This window comes from Chanos chanos, chromosome 6, assembly GCF_902362185.1.
Source record: "Chanos chanos chromosome 6, fChaCha1.1, whole genome shotgun sequence".
Classification (NCBI taxonomy): domain Eukaryota; kingdom Metazoa; phylum Chordata; class Actinopteri; order Gonorynchiformes; family Chanidae; genus Chanos; species Chanos chanos.
Window position 1 is genome coordinate 15,452,298 of NC_044500.1, and position 27,243 is coordinate 15,479,540.

Consider the following 27,243-nt stretch of genomic DNA (forward strand, 5'->3'; position numbering starts at 1 on the left):
AGGTTTATCTCTGACAAAATTAAAAGACAACAGGACAGGATAACAGTTTCAAATAAATCTATCAGAGAAAGTGTCATTTGGAAGTTCAGTTAAATACATACACATTTACATTTATCATGTCAGGAATCTATGTCAAAACCCTGTGGCACATTACACTGGATTTTCATTTTCTAATGCTGGGTTATAGAAGGTCAATATTCAGCAAATCAACAGATGCACCTCAGAATGATTCAGTAGGCGGGGTAAAGTGAGTGTGAAAGAGGTGCCTCACACTTGCATCAATGCGCTCTCAATGGGAGTTTAGTGCTATATAAGGAGGGTTTCAGCACTACATTCTCATACTGCACACTCTGACCTCAGGATCAAACAAGGTAGGAAAATCCACCTGGATGTCTATAAGTATTTACATCAAATTCATTATCACTGATGGGTATTCACTGTTATCAGTTTATATTTAATGGGAGTACAAGATAAGAGAAGGTAAAAACAAAACAAAACAAAAAAACTTTTCTATGTCTGGAGTTACTGACCTGCTCCTTGTTATTCAATTCTATAGCAATGAAAATGCTGTTTCTACACCTCTTAGCATTGGCTTTGGTTCTCCAGCCAGCACTTGCAACATACAATTGCTCTGCTGAATATAATCGTATCCCAGGTATGTGTTATGACAGTATTAGTCATATAATGCAATGCCTCTTGAGCCACCTGCTAACTTGTTCTGTCCTCTCTTTCTCTCTCCCTCTCACTCTTCTTATTTCCAGACAACAGTGACCTGGTGGTGGACTGTGGGGCCAGCATAATTAGTCTGGAGGTCAACCTGTGTACAGCACAGTGGGCAGGCTTTGATCCCGCTGGACTTGCCCTTAATGGACAACACAACAATACCCTATGCCAAGGGACCATTGACACCAGTTTGAACCCACCAGTCATTCATTATGAGTTACCAGTCAACCATAGCCAGGAGAATCCATGCAGACAATCCCTGCAGGTGAGAACCGACATATATGAATTTGGTGTTCAATTTTTTTTTTTTTTTTTAACACTTTAGATCTTGCATATTTTAGACTCTTGTATGTGGTTGCACAGTATTTTTGATATATCATGTCTTGGTGCATTCAAGATTGTGGATGAAGCCCCAAGTCCTACAGGACCCTTCAGTGCTTTCTCTAGCATCCAATCAGTGATCATCACCGGCTATATTGACACACCCCGTTCATCAGAGGGAATCATCAGCTACTCCACTGACCTTTATTATCACTTCTCCTGCCGCTACCCACTGGAATATCTCCTGAACAACACACAAATAGTGGCGTAAGTCTCAGATAGATTTAGATCACCCATCTTAAACAGATCATTCATCATCTGAAGGCTGGAATTATTTGATCATTCATTGCACCAAATTCTTCTGTCACAGTTCTTCAGTGTCAGTGGCCACCAGTGACAACAATGGGACTTTCATTGACACGTTAAGTATGAGTGTCTACAACGTGAGCACTTTTAACCTTTCTTACTCACTTTGGATGTGTACAAAGATGTCTATCACTGCTTTTTCACTTCATTTATTTGCTCTCTTTCAGGACACTGATTACGTCTACCCGTTGGTGGTTCCACCAACTGGACTTGAACTGCGCACAATGGCCTACGTTGAAGTCAAGGCCACAAACCTCACTGGCAAGTAAGTTTGTTTTGCAGATTTTTTGTGTAATTTTTATTCTGTATAAGTCTGTGAAGGATGCTCAGACTCACTACTTCTATTTTCATCTTCATAGTTTTTATCTTTTACTTGACCATTGCTTTGCAACTCCATCGCCCTACAACACGACAAACCATGAGCAACACGACTTTTTCATTGGGTGAGATGGACTTCTAATACCTGTTTAACGTTGTACTCTCCAGCCTGGTTACTGGGTAAAGGTTGATTTATTTTGTTCAAGTTTCTGATCATGTTCCTTCACAGATGTGTTGTAGATTCACGAACAACCGTTGTGAGGAATGGTGTCTCCAAGAATTCCAGATTTTCTTTTGAAACTTTTCGATTTGTGGAGCACCGTGATCAGGACAAGTCGAGCATTTATCTCCATTGCATTCTCAGGCTCTGTGAACCAGACAAATGCCAACAGCTGCTTGATGTAAGAGGAATTTTCAAAATTTCTGAATACTTGTTTGTCAGTATATAAAAAAGTATATAATATAATATATAATAGTATATAATTTTTGTTGATTTTGTTGTAGGCTTGCAACAACAGGAGAAAGAGATCCCTAGAGCCTTATGGGTCAGAATCAAAAAATTCAGCGACAGTGTCTGTGGGACCTATATACACCAAAAGAGAACGTAAGCACTGAAATCTTGTAATTTAGTTGTTAACTTAGGAAGAACAGAGGTTTTATGTTATTGACTACTGTTACTGACCAATGAATTTCTTTTCTTCACTTTTTAGGCGATCAGCCCTCTGCCTCTCCTTATGGTATGAAATATTTTTGTGAAAATAAAATTACATTAATACAAAATGACTAGGTTCCATGGAAAGAAAGTTTACCACATTGAATAAGAAAAAACACACTTAATTCATCAAAATAAAAAATACATCAATAATAAACAACTGGGTTACCCAGACTAGGTTATGGTAAACAAGCAAGCTTACCACGTTGAACCAGATGAACCGCTATAATTCAAAGTTTGTCTATGTGCATTTTCATTTCCTAAAGATCTGTAAAGATCATGATGAAGATGTTTACTGGATAAAAAGGAAGAATTATTTCTGAATAGCATCAGTTTCATTTTTTTCTTATTACTGAATTATAGATTTGTAAAGATAGCTTCAGAAATTGCTATTGTATTATCTATTGTCCGTATGGAGAATAATAATATAATTATTTTCTTTTTTAATTATTCAGAAAATAGGACCCTAATCAGATCAATTTGAATGTTAAGAAAGGCCAAAACAGAGACTGTATGAAACTTGTCTCCTCTGCATTAGGCAGTGACGAACCATCAGAGGGGGGCAACATTAATGTGGCCGGTCTGGTGGTGGGGATCATATTTGCCTCTGGTGGTGCAGTCTTACTGGTCCTGGCTGGATGGTTTGCACTAAAGAAGTTCTACTGGGCTGGCGGGTTACCCCATGCGTTTGACTAAAGGATCCAACGGTTTGCCATCTGCTCTGTGTTAAACAATACAATTTGATCTACTCAAGAAGACATATCACCATGTCACAAACACACCCGTGTGAATCATCTAGGAACTATGTGACACATTTTATCTAAAGCACCATCTGTTCAAACACCATCCAGCAATTAAGTCACCTCTTGGTTGTAGTTGGTAGGAAGAAGGTAAAAACACCTAAAACCCAGAAGACAAAGAAGTAAAAAATTGATTTGATTAATTTCTTGGCTGTGACTTGGTTGTGATTGTCACTGACTGGTTTATTTATTGCTGATTGTTAACTGAACTAAAGTTTGTGAATTCCCAAACACATGATTATTGGCCATCTCTATGCAACTGAAATAATTTGATTTCAGTGGAATGCTCTTTCCATTCTGCTCTGCTTTCTCTTTTTGACTCACATATCATGTCAAGTTTGCTTTTTGCACTTTAGCAGTGTGTATAAGCCACTTGTCTGCTGCTTTGTATATTGCTTTGATATGATCATTGATAGACTCCATGTAATGTGAATGCTGATTAAATTTTGATTTACGCATAATATAATGATTAATGCCAAAATAAACGCACGCGGGTAACACTGCATCTTTATGCTTATAAACATTTTTTTTATTTACACTGAATATTTTACACATTTCAAACTTGTCAAAAAAAATGAGCAACATTAAAACTGCTTTGCATAAAAAACCAGACTGTTGTCCTATCTTGTACATTGTTTACTGACCACTCTAGCTGCACTCTTTGTAAAAGGCCAGTTACACTTTTAGGCTCAGTTTAAACTCTACATATAAACTAGAAGTATCAACAATATTTACATTACAGTGACATATGCAGAATGGTTAGAGAAATATTAAATATTCCTCTCTAGTACAGAGTGTTTCGAATGTCTCGTAGAAGAGCATTTAGTTTGGTGGAGAAGTCCTGTAAAGAATCCATTCCTATCAGGTGGTGGGTTTCTGACTCACCATTTCTGTGTTGCTGCTGAAGCCTGACTAAGTGTTGCTCTAGATCAAGTATAAGCCGTTCATTCTTTATTGTGGAACTCTGGCAAAACTGGATCACTCTTGAAGTCACCTCATCTTTGAGATACTGTGGCGATATAAGGAGATCAGCCAATGACGCTTTCAGTGCTGTGACACTGCCCAACACTTCTAACTTGAATGTGCTTGCTTCCTGCCCCAGCTTGGAGGTCACTTCCTCCCAGAACGTGCTGCCACTGCTGTGTTTGTTCTCTTGTGCCAAATCTAAAATCTTTGTTTTGAAATCCTCAACGGAGACAGTCATCTTCTTTTGGCTGTCATCCAGACTTTGGCTGAGTCTTTGTGATATCTCAAAGTGAAGAGCATCTTCTTCTGGATTCAAAGTCAGGAGGTGCAGCTGGAGTTGTCCACAGAGCTCTTGAGTAGTGGAGTCAAGAGCACTCTGGAGCTGTTTGGTAAGAGGAGCAAAGAGTTCCTTGACATTGGCCAGGCCATGCTGAGTTTGGCTGGTGTGCGGATAGAGCTTATCTCTCAGCTCGGAGAGCTGTTGTCTCAGACGTGCCCGGAGTCTCTCAGACTCTAGTCTCAGTTTATGTCTGATATCCCCTGACATGAGATTATAGGAGTCTTGAGAATATATGTCGCTGCTTTCCACATGACTCTTCCACATCCCACTGTCATAGAAAAAACAAATTTACAAGAGTGTTTCTGAAGCACACATTCTATAAAGCATGTCTGATGCATTTTCACACCCTTTCACACATTACTCGAGTCAATGCCACTTTGTGGTTACAAAATGTATAGCACGCATGTGGCATACATGCAAACTACATTAACTGAATGCAATTTTTAAGAATATGAATGTATTTTGAGGTTATCAAAACTTACTTGAGCTCCTTGGTGACCTCGCTCTTTTCATTTGCCTGGTTAGCTTTTTGACCACTGTTATCCCATGATATCTCTCCACTGGAGCTATCTCGACTGAGTGGGTGTGCTATAGGAGTGAATGGGTACAATGTATCATTGCTAATTTATTCTAAATGAACCAGCAAATAGCTGTAACTTGAACAAAACATTGAAGTATCTCAACAAAAAAAGACAAACCTTTGATAATCACAAAGCATACTGGCAGGACAAGGAGTTTAAATTGCATTTTTTACGCTCTGTAAAGAAAAAAAGGACAAGATAAAATCAGAACTGACTCATCTCACAAATGAACAAAACTATCTTTCATGAATACACAAAGCAGCCACAAAGCTGCCATGTATCCCTCAGAGCAACAGTAATGTGCCTGATTCATGTCTCGTTGGTGGAATTATTTAGACCTTTAAATAAAAACTTGTATGATGGAGCCAGTAGAACTAAAAAAAAATAGTGACCAGCCTTTACCTGTCTATCAGTGTCTATGAGAAGAGAGTACAGTCAGCTTCTGCCTTTAAAGGGCTTCCTTATCAGAGGTTGTTCTGTGATCCGTCTGTGTCAATAGATACCACGTGGAGGGTCAGTACGATAACATGCTGCGCGGGAACAGACGTTTCTTTTTGATTGGACAGGTTCAGCTCCTGCATTCCTTGCAACTCTGATTCAGAGCAATTTCAGTGATGTCATATCAAGGACGAGATTGACGCACAGCAGAGTCAAGCAAGGTCAATGTTTCAGATGTGTTTACATCCATTATAGGTTGAAACAGACATCTCCGTCGAGTACACACAATATCCCAAGTGTGAACCATTTTGGAAACGTTTGGACGTCTGTTGAATTGTGTTGTTCGTTTTACACTCGGTGCTATTTTCACAAAGCTCAGATTGACTAGTGGATGATGCATTTGTGAATTTGAGTCATCGCCCATGTTATTGAGTTCACCCTCTGAACGGCCTGATAAGAAATTTTGGCTCAAATACATCAAACAGTTTGTGGCCCACTTGGCTTTGGTGCGAGATATGCATTGAGAACTTGAGGCATTCCACACTGAGGTTGTTTTCTATCTCCAGTCCAGAGAACAAAGGTGCTGTTTGTTTGTACTCTACAGAACGGCTCCTATTTGTTTTTCCCTAAGTCTACATGGAATCTGGCGATAAACAAATTCAGCTCCAGAGTACCTTCTCCAGAGGATTCAGTTATTCCGACTGACAAAGGTAAATGTGGAGCAAGTGACGCATAAGTTACGACACGATTCATCCAGTCCAACCGTTTTCATCTAAGTACTCCTTAAATATTGGGAGAAAAAGAACAAGAAAGTAAAATTTTGCAAGGTGAAATCTTAAATGTATACAATGTCAGTGTTTTATTAATCTGATGCAGAACAGTTGTATAATTGGAGACACACGAGGAAAAAGACTTGTGTTCTCAGATGCATCATGAGTTTAGATAACAGTGAACTATGCTATTATATGATTTCTGGTAATGTTGATAGAGTGTTCCAGAATAAAGTTGATAAACCACACATTTAATTTATTTAGACTTGGAACACAAAATACATTTATTTTATGTTGAATACTTAATTTTTCCCCCCTAAGATATTTGGCATTTTTAAGGTATTGCAGAGAAGAAGTAGCTAAAAGTCAAGAACACACTTTCAGCAAAAGTGAAACACTGTTAGTATTCACAGTTGCTTTCCTGGTGTCACTCTCAGTTCATTCTCAATTAAGAAAAGTATGTAAAAGGTCAGTCGAAATTTCATTACGTAATTAAGCGGTCACCCTCTGGTCGTAGTCCATGTCCACCATGTTACAAGTTAATCAGTGCTAAAGTCCATTCATTCAAAAAAACAATAAAATAATGAAAAAATTATATGGCACACCATTGCAAAGGACTGCACACACCATTACTTTAACAAGCAAGGCTACAGCTCATGTGTTACAGTAGCAACGTCAGCATATACAGGCTTGCACATGAAGAGAGTGCATGGAGTTTGTCTTATGTAAGTCTGTTTGTCTTCATTCACAATTTGTTTATAGAAGGATATTGTACACTCATCAAAATCAACTTTAACCCACATTTTGAAGCAGTTCTGTCAACCTCAAGCAAAGACAAAGAAAACAAAACAATCACGCTTAATTATGCTATTTAGTAACACTTTTTGATGGTAATTATGTTTTTCTTAAATGAACTTAAGTGCACTCATTCAGTGAATCATTTTTGAGCACTTATTCACTTACTCAAGAACTATTCTTTGAAAACTGACCCCACAACATATTGTGTCAGTTTGATGAAGAAAGTGCTTGAGCTAAAGTATAAAGTCAAAAAACAAATTCTTTCACTAAGTAAAAGTACCTTTAATTGTATTTAAGCAGCTACATAAAAAGAATTGTTCTTGATATCTATAATTAGTGTCTGCCTGAGTTTTGCTGCTAATTTTCATGCTTGAGAGAATGTTTTCAGTTACTTCTTATTCTGCAGCAATAGAAGTCTTTGACATACACAGCAGCAACAGATTAAAATATTAATCCATTCTCAGTTTTACAGTATAGAAAGTGTAAAATAATACTTTGGATACAGTTTGACAAGAGCAGAAGGACGAGTAAAGCACAGCTAAAGTCAGTAATCAGTTCCACGGTGTCCTTGAGATAAACAATAGCCTGTAACCCAAGCTAGTTGCATTAGGTATCTCCTCTCTGCTTAGTGGCGCTCGTGATACTTTACCCAATAGCCCTTATGAATCATTCAGAGAATAGAGAAAGTGCTTCCTATTTGCCTTCAAGCTCTCACAACACCTCTGTCGGTTACAAAATGCACTGGACCAGAGGTTCCTGCTGGCACACCCTGTTTTGGTGGCTTTGCACCCCAGGACTAAACAAGGCCTTTGGACTGAACACGACAAAACAGCACTCTGAGCAGCTTCCATGTGAGCCAGGTACTTAGCCAGTTTCACTCTGTGTGCCATAGTGATGTGAAAATTTCTGTTTGTTACTCTCTGGACGGGCAGAGTTCAGCCAGTCATTCCAGAAACACTGCAGCCATGTCTCTGTGAAGAGTTTCTAATGAGGTTGGTGATTTCTTTGTGCTCCAATAGGATATTACTGTCCAAGGGGAACCTTGGTATCAATACCATGTCCAAGAGGTACATTTGGGCCCAGTGCTGGAGCTACATCTCTACAGGACTGTGTTGGTTGCCCACTGCATCACTATGGTCCAAGAGAGGGTATGACTCTCTGTTTGCCCTGTGGAGCCTGGGCAGAGCAGCCTTTACCGGGTCAAGACAGGTGTGTGTGCCAGGGAGAAGGGCGAGTTTTCCAGGTGAGCTCAAACAACCTTAATCTTCATAACATACCTTGCACACACATGCATGCACACAGACCGGCACACAGACAGACTTACTTCCTATATGTAATTGAATGAAAAGACTGCTAAGAGCAACTAGTGGTGCAATCTGTAGCCCATGGCGTAGGCAGTCTATCACATTACATAGTCAGATTACAAACCCAATTCATCACACAGTGTCCTCTGAAGCCTCCACTCATCAGACTCAGGCACTGATCATGAGGGAAATGGAGTGCTTTCTAGGATTTAGAATCACTCAACACAGAGCAGCAGGTAAACCAAGCTGCATTTCACTCTTAATACAGGTCAGCGATGGGCAATGCCCCTGCGCCATGGGATACCAACTGACGAGAAATGGAGAGGCATGTGAACTGAAGGTGTATGAGATTTGCAAAAACGGAAGATCACGCAATCAACATGGAGAATGTCTTGAGAAGCAGCAGTGGAAACAGCATTGTGCCCAGGAGGTTGGACTGATTTCCTGATGCATCTCCTCGGCATGAACACAAACACCGACACCAACACTGACACACACACACGAACTATGGAAGGGCTGGGAAATCAATATTAAAGTGACATTTAAAAGTACTTTCCCAAACAAGATTGGCAAAGGCTAAAGTGGTTCATGTTCCAGCAACCTTGAGTGCTTCTAGTACGTAAAATCAGTCGTATTCATCGATTATTCACTGGCTCTCATCCTCTGACTATACTTGGCCTATATGTCAATGAACTCAAACCAAAACACACACTTCCAGGGACACTTGTCACATGTGTAGTGGTGCATTGTCACGTGTGTTTGGGTTTGTGACACAGCACATAATCCATTAAGCCTGGCCCTTTTGTTGACTGTAGCTCAATGACATTTTTTTGCACTCCTAGTCAGTATGTCAATACAATACAATGCTGTGTGCTCTGCTCGTGTAGGTGTGTCAGTCTCCGGATCATTTCAAGGGGTATCATGGCTCTTTGGGACTCTGTTTGTGTAGAGACCCATTGGAGCCTGAGAAAGCAGAATGTGCAGGCTGGTGCAGGAGTCGAGTGAGGCCAGGACTCCAGCTGGTTTGCGCAGGAACCTTGCAGCTCTTCCATTCTGACACTGGCAGACAGGTCAAGCCTGCTAAACTCATACTAAACTCACATTCTATTCTATTCTATTCTATTCTATTCTATTCTATTCTATTCTATTCTATTCTACTCTATTCTATTCTATTCTATTCTATAGTGTTTGGGATTCATCTCATCCAACTATGTTGCATCTGGCCCTTCTGTGGATATAACGACATTACTATATATGTATACTTCATCCTTCGTGACACACAAACACTTGATCTAGATTTTTATTCAGCCCTACACAGATACCATAATCCATAGGGCAATTACCTGACAGTCAAGACAGGAAATACTGTGTGACTGGATAAAGTTTCAGTATTGCAGACAATGTAAAGAACAAACAAGGGATGTATTGAGTGTGACATGCCCCAATTTTATTAACAAGGGGAAAGCTTAAGACAACAGTGGTAGAGTGTTGCTCTGACCTATTTGCCATTGTAGGAGCTTTATTATTTCCTAACAGGTGAGCGTGACAGGGAGCGTGTTGGAGACTGTCCTTAAACACTGGGACTCACGGGGGAAGCTGGGGTGTGACAGACAATTCAGTTTCTCCCAGTCTGTGTACATAGTACAGACAGGAGGTAAGTGTACGAAGGTCAAGGTCAGATGCACTGTGACTTGTCCTATGGCCCAATATCAACAAACTTCTCTTTGTGTTTTTCCGCTGTAAAGAGGCAGGATTCTATGGTCTGTTCAGTGCCCTCCCTGCAGAGGTCCAGAGGTTGTTTTCTGAAAGCAACCAAGAGATTCCCAGTCTTATGGAACCCCTAAACACTCACAGTTTGACAGGCAAGGAAGCTTGTGGGGTTTGGTCTTTTCTTCAATCACATACCATTCAAATCCCTTCTTAAGTCACCTGAAACTGTATTCTTTCAGGAGAATCAGGAGACGGGATAGAGGCATGGGACACCCATTGGGCTGTCAGACCTACTGTGAGAGGAGCTGGAAATTCCAGGTCTTCTGGATTGTTGAACCCCATAGCATGTCTCCATCTTGGAGACATTCTTCTTTTCACTGTGTCCAAACATCACTTTCCTCAATATGATATGTGAGTTTGTTTGAGTTCTTATTTTACATTTTCTTTTCTTTTCTTTTCTTTTCTTTTCTTTTCTTTTCTTTTCTTTTCTTTTCTTTTCTTTTTTTAAATCTTTCCCTGTTTGGACATCATTAATAGACTTCTTCCCTATGCTTTACAGAGACAACTTGTACAACACTAATGCTGACTTTGACTGGGGGCCCTTCAGAGCGCTGGCACAGGAGCTGACTCTAGCAAAATCAGCTCCCTCCTTGTTCTCCATAGGCTTCAACGAACCTGGGGTGTACACTTTTAAACTGAGCAGCCAGCAATTCAAACGCATGGTATTATGCTCATTAATGATCTCTGGTAGATACTGAGTAAACCGCTTTCTTTATCTTTTTTTTTTCTGTTGTAACCTCCTAAATGAACTTCTTTCCTGCAGTATGTGAAGGTGATGCCTGTGGGTGGAGAGTGTTATGAGACTGGACCCTTTTTCCCCACTGACCCGCACCACATGACCCGAATGGGCATAGCCCAGAGACGCCAGCTGCTGCTTCGTCCTGACTGGTTGGTGATTGGAGGGCTTTTGATTGGAGCTGTTGTTGTCCTCTGTTTGTGTGTTGCATTGCTGGTGAGAACACATGCCACAGACACATGATATTTGATGTCTAATTAATCTGATTATCTATAATGCCACTCTATTGTGCCACCTGTTGACTTTCAATTTCAATTACTCAGACCTTGTTTAGAGAGTATGGCTGGCCTGACAAGCTGCCCACCCAAGCTAAGTACCGTGCTCTTCAGCTCAAATATAATATGGATGACTATGCATCAAAGGGATCAAGGGTAATGGCAGTGAAAAAGACACACAGAAACCTGCAGGTTGAGATCACAGATGACTCAGTGAAAAGAGGTAAACTAAAGCCTGACTATGAAGACTGCTATAGATAAATGTGACTTACACCAACACCTTACACAACTCGCACACGTTCCTGTCGGCGGCTGCACCTGCCACCAGCACTTTCTTACACAAGTATCTTACACAATACCAGCACTGACCACAAGGCACCTATAACCCTTGACCACAAAACCTCTCAGTCATAGGTCTAACTATTAATCCCTAACCAAAACCTCACAAACTCCTAACAATCTACCGATACCAAATTCCTAAGAAAGGCTGAAATCTTTAAATAATGAATTAACAATGTAAAGTTAATGAACATTAAACATAATATTTTAGGGAGAGTATGAAAAATACCTTTAAAAGGGTGTCTAAAAATTTCAGTAAGATTCACAATATGCTGGTTTTAAATGACCAGCCTATGTTTTTACTAAAGGAAGATCTTTGAACAAAGAAATCGTGAGAACTGCTTCTCCTCTAAACATCACAAACAACACTGATAATCTCGACGTGCACCCGAAGGGGTCAGGCCATGCCTTGTTATCTGCTTGTTATTCTGATAACTGTCAGTCTTTGTAAACCAACACTTCATGTATTCTTGGAATATGTCTCAAAGGTGTATCAGACATTTGTGCACAATAATATCCCAACATAAACAACCTGTAACATGTCACTGTTGACACTCAGGTTCTTCTTAATTTCTTGGAGTGATCTTTGAGACAATACGGAATGACATGTTGAATAATCCTCTCTGTTGCATAAGAAATACAATCCTGTATGAGACCCAAACAAACTATGCCTTTTGCCCCTATGCCCACAGCAGTGGCTCTGTCGAAAGATGAATTCTGGGATTATGAAGAGCAGGTGGATCTGGAAGCCTTCAGTGCCAGTGCCTTTTACGACATCCTCCTCAAGCACAGCATGTCCGTCACGGTGTGCCTGGGCCAGCTGCGAAGAGAGGTGAGCCCTCCTTCGTGTCCCTTCTGGGGTCTTGAGTATTCCCATATCTTAAAGTTCAAATATATTTCTACATGTTCAATGCCATTTCTGGAATGCCCAGAGTCAGACAGGGTCTCAATTCACAGTGTCTCCCCTTTCAGCATTTAGAGTCTGATGCTTTCGTGTCAAGCACAGTGGCCACTGATAGCTGTTACACCCCTACGGGCAGTTGCAAAGATTAAGTTGTAAGATGAGGAGTGAACAGTAAATTCCTTTGTGAACCTGTCCAATTGAGGAAAACGTGTGGTGTTGCCTTGTATCTATGTGTGTGTAGGTGAAGCAGCTGTACCAGGGGATCATGGGGAAAATTATGGGCCTCCACCCTGGCCTGAGGGCAGTGGGCGGTGGAAAAATGCAGGACGCTGAGAGGCTCTGTGGGGAGGTAGAACAGGAGATGAGGCGGAGGAGGTCTCTGGCTTCACAACTGGTGCAGCTGTTGGACAGTCAACTTCACATCCTACAAACAGAGCTGAAAGCACAGCGGACCGTGCACAGGACCTTTGAAACATGCCTGAGAGAGTGTATTCGACATCTGGGGAGAATTTCCGACAGCCAGGAGTCTCAATGGGATAAACACCTCCTGGAGCAGTACGTCCGAAACACAGATAACTGCCCATGTGTGGAGGCTCTTTTACAAAAGTTTTTTTGTTTTTTTACCTCTTGCCTTCACAACCTTCATACCATAAAAAATTTCATTTTAAGACATTCTTATGGTCTGTGCTGTTAAATCATTACGATTTAAACAAATAACAAATAAGCAAACAAACAAGACAACAGAGAGGACCTTGAAAATAAAATAGACGCTTCCCTCTCCTTTACAGTTATTTTCTATGTAGTTTCTTTTCAGGCTTCAGCAGCCCTTTCATGGTCTGTTTCCATTATACATGCATTATAAGTGATTGATAAGTTAATTAAGTGTCATGTCATTCAGTGTTGCTGAACGAGTGGCAGCACTGGCTGATCAGATGGCTGACCTGGTGACAGTGGAGTGCCAACGACAGGGTGCCTGGGCCGTGCTCAAAGAGGGCACAGGGGCACGCCTGCTATGCCCGGCATCTGGGTCAGTCCTGAGCAGGGATGACATGATTGGTGAGTTCTTACAGGCCTTCTGCCAGTGTTTCATCAGTCACCATCATATTACATGACTGAGGAAGATAAAAAACTCTCATTAAGTAGATGCATGATTCTATAGTGTACCCCAAAAGTCTTTGAACAGGAGTATAGTTTTGGTTTTGTTCTTTTTTTCTTGGCTCGGTCTTCTTGCCTAGCACTGTGGATTTGAAGTGATAGAATGAAATTGAGGTTGATGAAGTGCAGCTTTAATTTTCATTCATATCAGATGGACAAAAAAAAAGACTTTTAGCCTACTACTAGTACTTTCTTTAATTGACTTCACAGCTGAGTCCTATAAGGCAGGCATGTCTGTGTTATCACTGCATGGGCAAAGAAGTGGTCTTGTCTTGATTCTAGGTGTTGTTTTTGGCTTTGGGTAACATAAATAAAGATGTTTAAGTGCAAGTGAAGGTGACCATCATGGGGCGTGAGAATCAGAATAAATCAGCCAGAGGCTTTGCAAAAACATTCACAGAAACAAAACAATAAAAGAGTTTTGGAGCTAGTTGTATGTATGACATGTTTTCTCTCACATACAGAGACATCTAGAAGCAGATCATCCTTACCTCAAACACTCTATCCTAGTTCAAAAGTATTAGGTTTTGCCACTTAGCATTTACAGTGTTCCATAAAACTACAGTGCTCCATCTAGTGGTGCCAAGACATTATTCAGTCTGCAGTTCCTCTGGATCAGTGTATTGATATTTTTCATAGTAAATATGCACAGAAAAGACAGTAAAGTGCTGGATTGCTCATTTTTCAGTTTTGCACAGTGACAATTACTTTAAATGCTTGGAGCTGCTAACCCTCTCTTTTTCCCTGGGCAGCTTCTGATGGGTCAGTTCAGGCATGTGAAGCCGTACATGTGGACCCATGTACAGGACTAATACAGCCCAATCCTAACACTCACATGCTTCTAGCTAGTGGGCATAGCATGCCAGTGCCACCTGATTTCTTCCTCCACCCACAGACTGGCAGATTGCTTCCTGTGGCAGGTAATGTAGGCTTTGACCCCTCCAGCTCTACGTTGGTTTTCACCTCCGATTCAGGACTAGGTGAGTCAAATCTGTAATTTGCTCTTATAAGGATGATAACAGTATTCTGGAGATAAAGTTTCACAAGGTGGAGGGCTATTTCATAAGGGCACTAGTACTTGTCAAATAACATCAGTAATGGCTATTTGAATAATATTACAGTCACTTGGACATCTAATATTAGAGAAAAATGAATTTCTTCAAAAAAGATCTCAGTGATACTTTAGTGTAATTGTTCTGTTGATAATTAGTTTGTCTTGTCAGGGGAAATTGGAAAATGGGAGTCCCCCCTCCTTCCCTTTGTTCCATACCCTTCAACCCGTCGTGGAGAACTTCTGAATGCTTCTCGTCTCAGAGGCCTGCGTGCGGGACAGAGGCTGGTGCTAGGGGGACCCATGTGTGACTATGACACAGGTGTGCTGGTCCCTATTTTAGCTGTGACCATCCACCCTCAGACAGGGCTGGTCTACCCCTTGGGTGGCGTACATGTGTGTCCTATTTCACGCCTCCATCAGCCTATTCAGATTGGCTCTCCAATGCTGGACCCCCAAACAGGCAATATAGTGCTCATTACAGGTGTCAGTTTGGATCCCCTGACAGGTAAGACTGACATGCATTGGTGATGTCTTCCAATGTCACTGAATGCTTGAAATCATATTTCAACCATGTTTTAGCATTTTTGTGATGGTAATGTCACACCGTAAAAATGCTTTGCTTAGCAACATGTAGCACTTGAGGCAAGTTACTTTTGATCCCAGCATGAGTCTTGTACTGTGGTGTATGGAATGACCTCAAAGGTCTCCACCTCTTCGCATGAATCTTTTTGGCATTGTTGCACTTTGATGTTTCATTTCCCTTCCAGGGGCAGTGCTTCCAGTAGGGGGGCTGCTCTTGCAAGAGTCCTTCATTGAACCCCTCAGCGGGAGGATGGTACGGGTAGGAGGGGCCAGTATCCGGGGAGGAAAGCTGGTTCCTCACGCTGGGGGTTTTCAGTCTCTGCTGGACAATCAGGTTTTGGTTGTGCGGCTGCGGGTGGTGGAGCTGCTGCAGGGCTGTAATGAGGTGTTGGGCTCAGGGGTTCTGGACTTGCAGATGGAGCTGAGCAGGCTCAGAGGAGTAACCTTGGAGCTGGAACAAGCATGGAAGAGCAGTCATCATTGCATGCTGCAGCTTCTGACCCGCCTAGAGGTTCTGAAGGACTGGGCTTGGGGTGTGGCTCAAGATGGAGGCAGTCTGGGTAACTGAAACTCCATACTACAGTAAAGCAACAGTTGCCTATATTTATCCAGTGATGCACCAAAACTATCTTTCAAACTAATTTCAGAATGTCTTTTTAAATTATTCTGAGTAATTTCTACTCACCTTTAGGACATTCAATGGATTTTAACAATAGCACTTGATAGCATGTCTTGATATTGTTGTTTAGGGGACATCCAGATACCTGACAATGAGCTCTCACTGCCTGCTTTGCCTGGGATGGAATATCCTGACCCTGGAGGTTCCGGCCTGTATGTCCCTGTTCTTGGGGCTCAGCTGGAGTGGACATCAGGGCGCGTTGTGCCTCTAGCTGGAACAATGGAAGATGCAGATGGAAAAGGTAAAGCAGGGCTTGACCATTGGTTGTGTTGTCCAGGTCACATGTATAGTCTGAACTGTGCTACACTATGTCATATATTTTGGGCTTGCCAGGACTTGTTCCCATCCGTTTTGGAGCTCTCACAGTGGACCCAGTGACAGGGGCAGTGGCCCCTGTAGTGGGAGCCAGGCTGGACATTCTGGGAAAGTCTGTTGTTCCGGTAACCGTATCCCAAAGTCTGATAATGGGAGAAAACCCTGACAGTGTGCAGGTTAGTCAGTCAAGTTAGACATTTAGACATTAGACAAGTGTTCCCTCTTAATCTCAGCTTTGCATTATGATAAAGTGTTACACATGTCATTAAACCAGCAAAATCTCTTTCAACGTTCACTTTCGAGTGTTTTGTGTTTGTTTGGGCTCCAGGTGGAGGCTCTGCAGAGGGAATATTGTTTGAGGATAGAGAGTTGGAGGCAGCGGAGGCAGAGTGAGGAGGAGCTGCTGGGAGATTTAGACAGGGAGCTGAGCCACTCTTTCTACACATCTCTGCAGGAGTCTGACAGGGTGAGTTTTTATCTCAGCTCTGGCCTGGAGGGTGACATCCCCATGCAGACGCCTCTGCCTAACGGAGATCTATCTACCTTTTCATTCCATTCTTCTCTTTCAAGTACTTCTAGAGGTGTCCTGTATTTATGACACCTTAAGCTTCTTTGCCTGCCTGTTAATGTGATGTGTTTATTACAGGCTCAATGGACAGACACTGAGAGGCAGCTGAGGGATGCTGCCTGTGAGCTTCATGAGGCTGCTCAATCGGAAGCCCAGAGGAGGGCCCTTCAGAGTTCCGAGCTGTCTCTGCTACTGCCTGCTCATATATTACTCACCCTCACGAAAGGTTAAGTCCTGTGACATTACCTGTAGACTCTAAGAATTCAAACACTAACATACCAAAAATCTTTTGCTTTGTCTGTGGACAGCACCACCCTTAGTGGTAACCTGCTCCAGAGGCTGGTATCATATTCTGTGACTGATCAATTACTGGTATTGGTGTCACTGATAAGTTCATATGATAATGAATATGGACTTATTAAATTTAATTAAATTAATTTAAATTAAATGTATTCATTCACGTATTTTTCATAATAGTCAAACAGGTAGCTTTTGATTATTTTGCTGGTCATAATACACATACCAAGTACCAAGCTGGGTTTCTTTATGTGTGTGTGTGTGTGTGTGTGTGTGTGTGTGTGTGTGTGTGCGTGCGTGTAGGTGATGAAGAAGAATGGGAGCAGCAGTGTCACTGGCACACAAAGCTGATGGCAACAATAAACAAAATTAGTGTGTGCATGGAGAAACTACAGCATGACAAGGATCAATCAACAGCACAGAGAGGACAGCGCTACTTGGTCAGCTCTACTGCGAGCTGAAGAGTGCTTCTAATAATGTGGTTTCCAAATTACACTGGTGACACTTTTGGCACCAGCATTAGTATTTACTGATACAGCAACAATGCATGATACCACATGTTATATTATCACATTAGGATGATCTAACATCCTATTTAGGAAATTGCTTGTGCCACATATTGCAAACTGCAAATTAGTTTTTTGATATGTCAATGTCCTCGTGTGTGTGTGTGTGTGTGTGTGTGTGTCTGTCTGTGTCTGCATCTGTGTTTGTGCTCCTCTTGCGTCCCATAATTTAGGGAGGGAAAATGAAACAGAGGGAACTGTGGGAGCAATTAAACTCCAGCCAAGCTGATCTGGAGGCTGCTTTCGTCCTGCTGCATAGTGTTCGAGAACTCGGCCAACTCTGTGCAGACACAGCCCAGGTAACACAAGCCATGGGCACAACACAACACAACACAGAGAAACACAGTGTAGAGTACTGAGGCAAATTTATTACATTTATTCTGCTCCACTACTTCGAACCTCACCAGTCCCACAGGGTGTACCATCCAAAAACGGGGAGCTCCTTCTTCATCTTATCACAGCTGGAACCTCATTAAATCCTTTAAAAGGAAATAAGGCTATAAAAACGTAAAAAATACTTTTAGAGAGCCGTCCTGCTCGTGCACCAATGTTTTAATGCTCAGCAACTACATCTTAGTAATTTGAAGACTTCTCTTAAACTGACTTCATTCGAAGACTGAACAACTAATTGAGGGGCTGTTATGTATAGCTGAAAATTATGTTCCATGAAAATCAGATTTAACAGAAATTATGTATTAACTAAATAATTACTCACAGGAAAGCTTCACAGCCATATGAAACCTTCCACCGCTGAAATGATGTTCCGCCCACTAAAATCATGTTGAAAAAATCGTGATGAAATGAAAACCACATGGTGAGATGGATGACAGCAAAGAATTGCCCATTGCTTTGATGCTCCCCTAACTGACTGATAAATTAGTATACCACTGTACAAATTAACGAACAGCAAATAAGTTAACCTTTAAAAAAAAACTTTGGTGTCCCAGAGACAAACCAGATTTTGTTGTGGGAAACATTTAACAAGGAAAGATCTGTGAAATCTGAGTTTAATAATAACAGCAGAATTAATAATGGTAAACACTTAAATTGATAAATAAATGGCATAAATATAACTCTTCTGATTATGAAGCGTGATATTAGTAACATTGAACAAAAAGGTTATCAATTAAACTACTTGGATAAGAGTATTACATTTTCACACAACTGAACTGATCGTATGGAGCCCCAAGTTTCTAGCTCTAAAGTTAAGTAAAAAACATGAAAAAAAAAAAACTGCTGCAATTTGACCTGTATGTCTTTATGTAGGCTATGTTATCAGGTTCCTTCTGGTATAAAGACTTTGGCCTAATCCAGCCCAGAGATATTAGAAACCCCTTAAAAATGATGGTGGTGACCCAGCACAAAATCCTTCCTCACCTGGAACGTCTTACACAGTTCCTGGAGGAGAGCAAATTCTCATGTCGGTCCACAAGCACCCATCGTCAGCCAAGCTCTGGTACACTGACTTCAATTAGTTTTGCATGTTTAAATAATTTAGACACGCTATCCATGTGGAACTCAGTTGGTACAGTTGTTATCCTGTCTTTTCAGAGTTGTCAGCAAAACAGACGTTTGGTTTGGAGTCCTGTTCCCGAGCGCTGACTGCCTCTGTCTCAGCTGTCAAAGGTATTAATGTAGCTCAAATGCAATGGATGTCATCCCAAAGGCTCTCTTTGTTTTGTTTTTGAAAGAAACCGAATAGACAATAATATGTATTCATTTCTGCCATTGTTCCTGATCTGGTCTTTTTTTTTTTCAGGAACTTCCACTCAGTCTCTGAAAGATCAAATAAGAACTCAAACTGTGAACAAGCAGAATGGTACAGGACAATCTTTCCCTTTGTCTAGCTCTCCACAACCTCAGAGGGCCCAGAGAAAGGCTCCCATGATTCAGAGTGAAGGTAAGAGAAATTTGTGCACATTCATAAAACTAAAGTGGGTGTCATCCAGATCCTTACATTCCAATTTTCTATGCACCTAGATGTCCAGCCTTTGAGGGAACCTGCAGTGACCACACACATCAACGTTCCCATTCTGGCAGGTTGGAGTATTTCTTGTTTCACCAGAAGTGTTTATTGTGCTGATATTCTTTGCCATCAAAAGCTGATTTCAACAATGCATGAAAAGTGGTTTTCTGTATTACCTCTCGTGAGACACCAGATGGCCTTGAAGTTCAGTCTCGGTGATTTGGCAGCTCAAGAGTGCTTTCAGGATTGCTGAGCAGTTGCATGGATGCTTGAAAACAAAGGAGACAAACACTTCGAACAATACCCAAGACACCGAAACAACGATGTTGTGCTATCTCTACCACATCACAAGGCTAGATTGAATTCCTGATGAATCTTTGCTGCTTGTTTGATTCCAGCTGAGGAATGGGCCAAATTGTTGGAGCTTTCGCCAGTCTTTCAGCTCATCAGAGAGGTGGAGCAGAAGCTGAGAGACAGGGCCAGGGATATGGGGCTCCTTCAAGGGGAGCACACAGGTTAGTCTCACCCTATGGAACATTGATATAACCTCTTAAGATTTTAAAAATCAGTACAAATACACACGGTGAAAAAATGATGGCAAACAGGAAATGATCAAGTCAAGATGATTAACTCAAGGTTTAGAGCTGTTTTTATCTCAAAAAGCTGCTATCTCTATAGTTTACCAACTGATCTGACTGTAGAGAGAGGCTTTTTCCACATTGCTGATCTCAGCCATTTAGTGTGATCTGTTGGGTAGCTTAATACTACTGCCAGAGATCAAGGTCCAAAGTCCTGGAGCCATTAATTGATCTAAGCTGCATAGCTTCACATTAAATGTGGCCAGAGACACATTTGATTAATGCTGTAGAGCTTCCTTATAGCAACTTGACCCTTAAGTTTACCAAATTTAATTTTGATTGGCCAAAGCTAGGTCTGTCTCATGTGGACTCAACATTTATTTGGCAGTGGCAGTTAAGTGATCATTTCGTGGATCTAGGATATGTTTTCCGCTTCAACAATGACACATTGTATGAAGTTTCAACAAACACTTCAGGAGTTATTCATTCATTCAATTTTTGAGCCGCTTGTCCCAATTAGGGTCACTGGGGGTGCTGGAGCCCATCCCAGTGTTCATTGGACGAAAGGCGGGGAAACAACCTGGACAGGTCGCCAGTCCACCACGGAATTCAGGAGTTCAGGACTTTTTTTTTTACCCACAGAAATTGATTGGCAGCTGAGAACCAAATAATCTGACTGGGCAGCATTATAGGAGACATTGTTTTTTCTGTTGTGTGTTTTCTGTTTTGACCACCAGAAGTCTCGGAATTGCGTAATTTCTAATATCTTTAGTCTGGGATCAATGAATTTTACAAAATCATTCATATGTTGCAGACAAGAAGCGGCACTTTATTGATTTTTTTGACGCACAGTGGAAATGTGAGGGAGAACTGATAAAACTGAACACTGACACTCTAAGTCCAAGAGAGTTTCTGGTCTGCCAGCATGGACAGTTCTTGCTGCGACAGCTTCACTCACACAATATGGTCAGCTTTTATCTTTTTTCTTTTTTTTTTTTTTTTGGGTCTCTCTCCATTTAGACCAGGGGTGGGCAAATCTGGTCCTGGAGGGCCATGGTCCTGCTGTTTTTCTTGTCAGCTAACTAAATACAATCTGTGATTGGCTGAAGAGCATGCACACCTGTTTTCAAGGTGAACATCAACAGGTAACTAAGAGGTGAAAACAAAAACTGGCAGGACACTGGCCCTCCAGGATCGGATTTGCCCACTCCTGATTTAGACTGTGGTTAAAGCATTGAAGTGGTGTTTCGTATTTAGATGAAACAATATGAAGTGTAATTGCCTGTTGGTGGTTTGCGTTTAGTGTTTGTAAATTTAGAGTTAAAATGTCCAGGCTCATTACTATTTATGCTTTACAGATTGCAGCGATAAAATTGCAACTTGCCTCCAGCCTTCCTTCAAATAACTACTTTTGCAATGCCTTCCGAAACTCCTTCTTTTATCAGGTTTGTATATCTAGGTCTTATGTGCGTGTTTCTTCGGTACTTGATAAAGATTGTATACCACGACTTGATCATCCTTTACTTAATTCAGGAATTTATTGCTGTTCAGTGAAAAACATTCCGTAAATTTATTGCTGTTCAGTGGGGAACATTTCTATTGAATGGCTTCTTGCTTGATACACCAGCTAAGAGGTTCTGCCTTAAAAGATCGATCATGTATAAATATTCATGATGATATCACATTCTTAATTCCATTTCATAAATTGCTGGCTGGTGACTGCTGACTCCATTCTTAGGAAGCAGACGAAACTCTTTATGTGCGGAGTGAAAGGTTGCAATCTGTGGGAGGCTTCTCTCTGCTGCTCCTGCACTGTGCGGCACATATTTCCACTGGAGACATGAGCGATGACTCCTGTCCTTCCTTTCAAAGGGCCTTTTTTAAGGTGCACTTACACCACTGTCACTCTTCACGCCACTCTAGAAACCTATAGAGAATGCATCAGGGTGTCCATTATGTTTGCCTGTACATCTAATGGTGTCCATTCTGCCTCTGCTCCCATAGGTTTTACAGGTGAGCCTGAGTGAGCTTTTCCACTGCAGGCTAGGAGGGCACCTATCCCCTTCACAAGACTGGATACAAAGTTCTCAGCACACTGAATCTGCTCTGAAAGATCTTCTGCTCGAGAGAGTTCAAAAACCTGGCCACAAAATTCTCTCAGAGGAGGTGAGTCTTTTCTAAAATGATATTTTGTCAGTTTTTATTGATGGGTCACACGACTTGCTCCATCAACACTTTCTGGTTTCCGTTTCATTATGGTGTGACGTACATGAATGAAAGGCCTGGAACCCAATCTTGAAACAGGAGAGTCTCAGGAGAGTCTGACTGGATGTATTAATGTGTTACCATAACAATGCCTTTCTGGGGATGGCAGGATGTAGCTGGGCTCCTTCGGAAGCACAAGGAGGCTTCAGTCTTCCTTCATTTGGAGAGTCTACTGAGGGAGAAGAGCCAAGAGGTCACTCCCACCAACACAAGCCTGCAGCTCCCCAACAGCACAGCAAACTGGAACAAAGCCCCTCCCTGAGCCCCCTTTGCCACTGACTGGAAGTTTCTCCATTGCTTCCAATGTGTAGTGCTGCAGGCTGCCTAACATTTAGCAACTGCCTGGCTCCCAAAATGCATCTTTTCTTGGAATTGTAGTCATTTAAAAGTCAGAAATCCAAGGGATGCACAACACCTGCGCCAATGGAGGTTCTGCTGATTGCTACCGTTGTTCTGTTTTTGGATCATTCTTTTTCTTTGTGTGTTTGTTGAGGGCAGTCTTTCAAAAAAGTAGGAAAAATCTCTGTCCTCATGCCATACAATGAGGAAATTCTGGATTCTCTCGAAAAGAAAAGAAAAATACTGTTGGATGGATGCATGGAAACTGTGCATGCTGTTGTCCTCTCTTCTCTTCTTGTTGTCTGCATGAGCCACACATACAGACTCACTTAACAAAAACGAAATGTCACATTGCACGCTCTTGTAACAGGTTATGTTATTGCAAGATTTCAAAATAAATGTTAAATTATACATATGTTAGTTTTAATGGTTAGGAAGCATAACATATTACCATAGAAATACTGGTAATTTATCTTAAAAATAGGCATTATCTTAACCACAAATATTGTATCAATTTAGCAGACTAGACAAAGGGGTGACATCAATTATGTAAATATGAAATCTGTCATGGAATTATTTAAAATGTCCCTGTTTAACTGAGTAAATACAGAATTCAGGTGTCACCGAGAGGAAAATGCATTGGCATTTCAGTTTTCCATATATTATAAGAAGTAATCATTATCTACATTTCTATATGCTTGTCTTTCAGACAACATAAACACCACTAATGAATTGTACAGTGTTTCTATTGTATTTATTTATATTTTGAGGAAAGTGCACAGTGAAGAAAATGCATTGGCATCTCATTATTCTATATATTACAAGACATAATCATTATCTACATTTCTATGTGCTCTTCTTTCAGACAACATAAACACCACAAATGAATTATATAGTTTTGTATAAAACTCAATGCTTTATGCTCTTGGCACATGGCAAAAACATATAAAAAGCATGCTCCAAAATAACACAATACATTATCATTTCCTATATTATCAAGAGGTGAGGTAAAATTATTCTCGTAAAGTATACTGAGCATTGTCACATTGATAGCTTATACAAATAAATCTTAGGAACAGAGCTGATTCTTTTTGGTCTTTTGTGGCAGGGCAGGGGAAAATGTCATTTCCCACAGGTACAGATGAAGATGTAAATGGACCTGCTGACCGCTATTGTACATTCATCTTCAGAACGCCGATAACAATTATTAACACAATCCCGCACACTAGCCCAATAACGTTGAGCATCTTGGCAGTCCTGGATGCCTTCTCCGCTTTGGACATCTCTCCCACTGCACTGGCATTGTTCACCTTTAAACATAACAGCTTATCAGTATTTGGATTTCAAATGGACTGGAAAGCACCTCTTCACTTAATTCCCTTATAAACAATATATAAATAATGTAATTTGATTATAGACTTACCCTGCATGAAAAAACTATTGCAGCAATTCCAAGAGGGAGGCAACAGCATAAGGTGTTGAAAATAGACCAGCCTAGATAGGAGGGTACAGTAGAGCGAGATGGGGAGCCTTCCATTGTGTCTGAGTATGAGTTTGTTTCCTTGATGCTGTGACAAGTAGTGAAGATGACTGATCCAGTGGTACTTTGGGGGCACCAATTTATGTAAAGCGTTTGGGTGTCGACTAGAAATGGGAGAGGCGGTATAGACTAGAGGCCAGTAGCATTGCCCATTACTCATTCACAACACATCAAGCCAAACACTGTTTTCAGGCTGATTAGATCTTGCAAAGTCATTTAGTTCAAGGGATGTGAAAAAAAGATTCAATGTGCCTACATTTGCCTACATATAAAAACATTACATCATTGGTGAATGTTATATGTTTAGAATGCATAATGTTATAAGATCCCTCTAGACTCTGCACTAACAGGAATCAGATGTTAATCTGGCACTAAGCACTAAGCTTAATCAATAATCTGCATAGTTTACATTTACTACACAGTCCAGTGACATGGCGTCTTTATTAGACAATTAAACTTTAACAGAACTGTTAGTAAGGAAACACCACAATAATCCACAGGAGCTCATGTCATGCTATGGGAGAATGTCTCTTGAAATAGGAATAGCTGTGTGTGTGTGTGTGAATGTGTGTGTGTGTGTGTGAATGTGTGTGTGTGAGTGTGTGTGTGTGTGTGTGTGTGTGTGTTTAGTGCACCATTTTAAGACACTAATCTTGAGCAGAACACCTTTCTCAACTGCTCTTATCTTGAACTCTGTAGTGTAGGTGCTACCTTTTTTGGTAGTCATTGGTTTCTTTCTCTCTCTGGATATCTTGTACACTTCAACAGGAGACACACAAGACACTCACATGTTATAAAGGTTACATTCCCATCCTGCCACAGTCTTATCGTGTCCAGGAGCCAGTTGTCAGGGAACACTCCACTGGCCTGCGCCAATTTTCCATCCATCCTGTTCTTTTACAAGAATTTGATTAACTACAACAGTATTTTCTATGTAGATAAACATTTAAAACAATACTGGTATTTTACAAAGTTGTTTATGGAAACTAGACAAAGCACGCTGTTAGGTTACGATATGCATGCTCAAAAAATCTTTGGTTCAACAAAAGGACAATGGAAACAAGGAGAGCATATTCTTTCATCTTTTCATTTGTTTCATGGAGCGCTCTAAAACTTTCCTTGGCCCTCACCAAAGAAATCTGCTCAAACTCTTGCAATAATGAACCCTCAAAGCAATTTATTCGTCTTTTGCTTTCTTATTTTTCATTTATATGCACTGTACTAGGACAAGGCACACTGTTCAGTGTTTTTGTAAAAGGAGAGTCCTAAATGTAGGTATAATGTATTTTTATTTGACGGGGACAGTGCATGCTACACAGAGGTGCTGTGTCAGCTATGGCTTTAATTATAATTTTCATCTGTAGTAACTTTATGGGTTCAAAAGAGACAACACTATCACAAAAAAGAAACAAACAGACTAGTTTAAAATAACAAAAACAAAACTGATAGAATTAACTTGCATCCCATGTAACATAATGACAATACATATATGATCGGTTATGTCAGAGGCATTTGACAGCAGCACAAATAATGATAATAGCAATAAACGAGATCACATATACCTTCAGCAGTATGACCAATTACCATAAACACTGATATCAGCAATTGAACATCTATACCTACAACTAACAAAGGGAAAACAAAAACACAGTATCTTTCTACAATACATTTCTAACATCAGCAGCTTTTAAAAAATGAGCCTTGTCTCAGGCACTAGGAACGCATTCAATTTATAGATGAAAAAGCTAAGCAAAAGTAAACTTCATAGGATGATATTTTATTCTTATTTCTTTACAAAGACAAACCACACCAACTAGGTGTGCAAAGACACCAGAGAACAGCAATTTATGAGATTTATGCCCCTCTCACAGTTATGTAGTTCCTCATGATGTCAGTAACTCTGTCTGAGTGTATGCAAATCCATTCCATAGACAAATCCGTTTTGATAACACTTAAAGGGTGAAGATGTCTAATCTAACCATTTTAATTTTGTAAGGACACAGGAGGGCACTGTTGTCACAAGGTTAATTTGTGAGAAAAGGTTTACAGAGTAAAGTACATTAAAACAAACAAACGAACAAACAAATTTATTTTCAGCCACCGATTTGCTCATAATTAATGGTATTTCGTATGCATTTGTTAAAATTGCATTGACTTATTTTCTTTAAAAACCGTGTTCTTACTCAGTATTTATCATAAACCCCTTGTAAAAAATGAATAACTACATCTGCAAGAAGCTTATGAACGAGGTGCTGCAACAACTAAATTTACTCTTGACACCTTTCTGCCGCCCCTGTGTAGAAAGGTCCAGAAAAGTTTCCCAGATATGGGAATGCCTGAGGGAGGTGTCAAGATGTGCCTCTATTATTCCATTTTGCTGTATAAGGGAAGCGAGGCCAGGCATTCTACACACATATAGGCCTAACTCTTTCTCATTTTGAAATACTAGTGCTATATTGCAGTCCTGAACATATTTAATTAGATACTGACATACTGGCGAACAAAAGAGGCCAAATTAAATTACATTTTTTTCTTGCAGTTTGTCGTGACAGAATGAGATATCATTCATTTAATTTGGTAATCATGTTTAATTTAAGTTATTTCAGTTATATCCATTTTGTGTAAGTTTGTTCGACATTAACGGATAGTCTTCAAATGGTTTAACTGTCGAGGTAATAAGTTAGAGTGGTCCAAATGTATGTAATTTTAGAATTTTGTAAGCAATCACTACATATTTCTATTCAACCTCATGAAAATAGGACCCAGTTTTCCTTTAAACAGTCTAATCATGTTAAACTGTCTATTAATCATGTGCATATAACGGCCCTGTATGGCTATAACTTGGTTAAATGTCGCAGTGAATTATATTGAGGGCCCC

The 27,243-nt window shown here is 40.6% G+C and overlaps 3 protein-coding genes across 4 annotated transcripts; 2 read left to right on the top strand and 1 right to left on the bottom strand.

Moving 5' to 3' along the window:
- Positions 1-564: 564 nt before the first annotated feature.
- LOC115815134 (zona pellucida-like domain-containing protein 1) lies at positions 565-3,136 on the top strand. Its single transcript, XM_030778099.1, has 10 exons — positions 565-655; positions 762-988; positions 1,121-1,311; positions 1,415-1,487; positions 1,578-1,675; positions 1,770-1,853; positions 1,958-2,129; positions 2,233-2,332; positions 2,439-2,465; positions 2,979-3,136. Exons 1-10 carry the CDS (start codon positions 565-567, stop codon positions 3,134-3,136), a joined length of 1,221 nt encoding a protein of 406 aa, XP_030633959.1.
- Positions 3,137-3,744: 608 nt separating this feature from the next.
- zgc:162608 (apolipoprotein A-IV) lies at positions 3,745-5,554 on the bottom strand. 2 transcript variants are annotated; one of them, XM_030776354.1, is made up of 4 exons: positions 5,530-5,554; positions 5,245-5,303; positions 5,029-5,134; positions 3,745-4,814 (listed from the first exon to the last, which is right to left on the bottom strand). In XM_030776354.1, exons 2-4 carry the CDS (start codon positions 5,291-5,293, stop codon positions 4,025-4,027), a joined length of 945 nt encoding a protein of 314 aa, XP_030632214.1. In that variant the 5' UTR covers positions 5,294-5,303; positions 5,530-5,554; the 3' UTR covers positions 3,745-4,024. The 2 variants fall into 2 exon arrangements, with proteins under 2 accessions (XP_030632214.1, XP_030632213.1); XM_030776353.1 differs by lacking the exon at positions 5,530-5,554 and having other exon boundaries at positions 5,245-5,500.
- A 2,315-nt stretch (positions 5,555-7,869) lies between these two features.
- Positions 7,870-23,528, top strand: si:dkey-103g5.4 (uncharacterized). The gene is made up of 32 exons (XM_030778100.1): positions 7,870-7,993; positions 8,153-8,376; positions 8,706-8,867; positions 9,325-9,507; positions 9,974-10,091; positions 10,183-10,299; positions 10,387-10,558; positions 10,707-10,869; positions 10,971-11,159; positions 11,267-11,441; positions 12,250-12,389; positions 12,703-13,016; positions 13,360-13,517; positions 14,369-14,596; positions 14,840-15,175; positions 15,438-15,812; positions 16,002-16,172; positions 16,265-16,422; positions 16,575-16,712; positions 16,893-17,040; positions 17,415-17,551; positions 17,851-17,976; positions 18,944-19,133; positions 19,229-19,303; positions 19,437-19,577; positions 19,658-19,717; positions 20,042-20,158; positions 21,036-21,187; positions 21,580-21,666; positions 21,960-22,106; positions 22,226-22,387; positions 22,596-23,528. The coding sequence occupies exons 1-32, from the start codon at positions 7,870-7,872 to the stop codon at positions 22,746-22,748; spliced, it is 5,340 nt and encodes a 1,779-aa protein (XP_030633960.1). The 3' UTR covers positions 22,749-23,528.
- Positions 23,529-27,243: the final 3,715 nt, after the last annotated feature.